This window comes from Chrysochloris asiatica, unplaced genomic scaffold (assembly GCF_000296735.1).
Source record: "Chrysochloris asiatica unplaced genomic scaffold, ChrAsi1.0 scaffold00224, whole genome shotgun sequence".
NCBI lineage: Eukaryota > Metazoa > Chordata > Mammalia > Afrosoricida > Chrysochloridae > Chrysochloris > Chrysochloris asiatica.
In genome coordinates, this window is record NW_006408742.1 from 1,549,911 (window position 1) to 1,552,887 (window position 2,977).

Consider the following 2,977-nt stretch of genomic DNA (forward strand, 5'->3'; position numbering starts at 1 on the left):
TAGTCAACCTTATGGTTAATAGTCCAGTGCTGATCTTACAGCGCCATCCCAGGCTCCAGCTGTCATCTAGTCAACTCCAATCCATGGTGACGTCATGTGTGTCAGAGTAGAACCGTGCTCCATAGTTTTCAGTGGCTGATTTTTCAGAAGATTGCCAGGTCATTTTTCCAAGACACCTCTGGTTTTTGTTCCTGTTATGTGCCATGGAGTCGGTTCTGACTCATAACAGCCCTGCACAGGGTTTCCAAGGAACAGCTGGTAGGTTTGGACTGCCAACACTAAACTGTATCACCCAGAGACTTATTTTATATATTATGTTTAGAAAAACTCACAATGGCCAGGATCTCCTTTTATACCTGTCTTAGTATCTCATTTCCACTTCGTTCTCCATAGAAAGTCCAGGAAAGCTGGGTCTTGGTCCTTCCACTGACACTAACTTGCAGGGTGACTGTGGACAGGCCCTGAGATGCCCTCCTTGTCCTATGGAAGTGAGAAAACTGACCTCATCTATCTTGCAAGGCTGCTGTGAGGTGGTATGAAAAAGAGCTATCAAAACTGCCAGTCACTGACAGCCCCTTGGGGGCAGTCAGCTTCATCTTCTGGCTCATTGTCCAGACTTCTGGCCATTGTACCACACTGCTGTTGTTAAGGTTCCTTTTCTGTTTTCTTGACTTTTCGACTTGATCTAGGAGATGCATCCTGCAGCTTGGCTATGCTGGGCCTCCCTTCTGCTCCTGGCCAGGTTCACCCAGCCCTGCCCTGAGGGCTGTGACTGCATCACCCACGAGGTGTTCTGCTCAGAAGAGGAGCTGACCGCAGTACCACTGGATATTCCACTCCACACCACAAGCCTCGTCTTTGTGGAGACCTCGTTCTCCACTGTGGGAACCAGGGCCTTCAGCGGCAGCCCCAGCCTAACCAAGGTGGTCTTCCTCAACACCCAGGCCTACCACTTTAGCCCGGATGCCTTTGGGGGGCTGCCCAGGCTTGAGGACCTGGAAATCACTGGCAGTGCCTTCTCCAACCTCAGTGCCAGCATTTTCTCCAGCCTGAACTCTCTGAGCAAGCTGACCCTCAACTTTGATCTGCTGGAGGTCCTGCCTGAGGGCCTCTTTCAGCACATGGCTGCTCTGGTCTCCCTCCAGTTGCAGGGTAACCAGCTCCAGACACTGCCCGGAAGACTCTTCCATCCTCTGGGACGTTTGAAGGTCCTCAACCTGGCTCAGAATCGTCTGAGTCAGCTCCCTGAGCAGTTGTTCAACCCCCTCATCAGCCTGCAGACTCTGAAGCTGAGCAACAACGACCTCTCTGTCCTGCCCCAGGGTGTGTTTGGCAAGCTGGGCAGCCTGCAGGAGCTCTTCCTAGACGGTAACTCGCTATCACAGCTGCCCTCTGAGGTGTTCTCGCAGCTCTTCTGCCTGGAGAAGCTCTGGCTGCATCGGAATGCCATTGATCACCTGCCCCTCTCCATCTTCTCCTCCCTGGGAAATCTTACTTTCCTGAGCTTGCAGGGCAACATGCTACAGACATTGTCCGCTGGCCTCTTTGCTCAGACCCTGAGCCTGGAAGGGCTATCCCTGTCCCACAACCAGCTGGAGACCATTGCTGAGGGTGCCTTTGCCAGCCTGTCCAACCTCAGCTCCCTCACACTCTCCCACAATGCCATCACCCACCTCCCAGCAGGAGTCTTCAGGGACCTGAAGATGCTGGTCAGGCTCTACCTGGGCAGCAACAACCTGACGACCTTGCACCCGACCCTCTTTCAGAACCTGTCTGGGCTGGAGCTGCTCAGCCTCTCCAGGAACTTCCTTACTACGCTCCCGGAGGGCATCTTTGAAACCAACTACAACTTGTTCAACGTCGCCCTGCATGGCAACCCCTGGCAGTGTGACTGTCACCTGGCCTACCTCTTCAGCTGGCTGCGGCAGTACAGTGACCGGCTCTTCAACATCCAGACCTACTGCGCTGGACCTGCGTACCTGAAGGGCCAGGTGGTACCCGCCTTGGAAGAGAAGCAGCTGGTGTGCCCTGTCACCAGGGACCGCTTGGGCTTCCAGGCCCCAGGGCCAGATGAACAGGAGCCAGGGAGCAGCTGGGATATAGTGGCAAAGGAAAGGGCAGCAGGAAGCTCGTGCACCTATAGTAACCCCGAGGGTACAGTGGTGCTGGCCTGTGACGAGGCCCGGTGCCGCTGGCTCAACATCCAGCTGTCTCCTCGGCAGGACTCAGGAATCCCAGGTCTGGAGTACAATGCCAGTCAGGAGTGGGACTTGAGGTCAAACTGCGGCTCCGTGCGGGTCACTGTGTCTATTGAGGCCCAAGCAGGGGGTGCCTAGGTGCAGGACTTAGGCAGATGGGGTGGGGGCTAAGGGGCTCTTTGGTTTTTTAGATACAAGATTATAACTCCTAGATAGGGGAGGTGAAATGAGGCCTGCTGCTCCACCCAGAGTCTTCTCTTCCTCTGTCTCCCCCTTTTCATCCTCCTTCATCATCCCCCCTCTGGGTGTTGGAGACTGTGCAAAGCACCCTTTAAAGGTGCATCATGGTCTGGAGAATTAAACAGACCCCACCCGCCATACACACACACACAACACACAGTGTTCTTCTATTACTCAAAGCTCTCCCCACAGTCTTAGCCCCACCCTCAATTCAGAGCCCTCTGAAGCATGGTCACCACTGTTCCAGGTACACAGATACCCAATTCAAAAACCAAATTCCATTTCTGTTTGTCTTGTTGGAATTTTTATTTTAATTGGTATAGAGCAAAAACAGGAGGTGACAGAAACAGAAACAACCAGAAAGAGTACCGGTAGAGGTCTGATTCCCAGGTGTAGGGGACATGTTGTTAGTATCCACCTTCAGTGCTGGCCACTGGAGAAATAAAAATGAAGGGGCTCCTTGGGAAGACAAACATGAGCTGATGGGCTCTCATTACAGAATTCCTCAGAGGACTGAAAGGGCTGTGGTATGGCCTGTT

At 53.3% G+C, this 2,977-nt stretch overlaps 1 protein-coding gene across 1 annotated transcript; it reads left to right on the top strand.

Annotated features, from left to right (window-relative positions):
* Positions 1 to 692: 692 nt before the first annotated feature.
* CPN2 (carboxypeptidase N, polypeptide 2) lies at positions 693 to 2,336 on the top strand. The gene has a single exon (XM_006873149.1). The coding sequence runs from the start codon at positions 693 to 695 to the stop codon at positions 2,334 to 2,336; it is 1,644 nt and encodes a 547-aa protein (XP_006873211.1).
* The last annotated feature ends 641 nt before the right edge of the window (positions 2,337 to 2,977 follow it).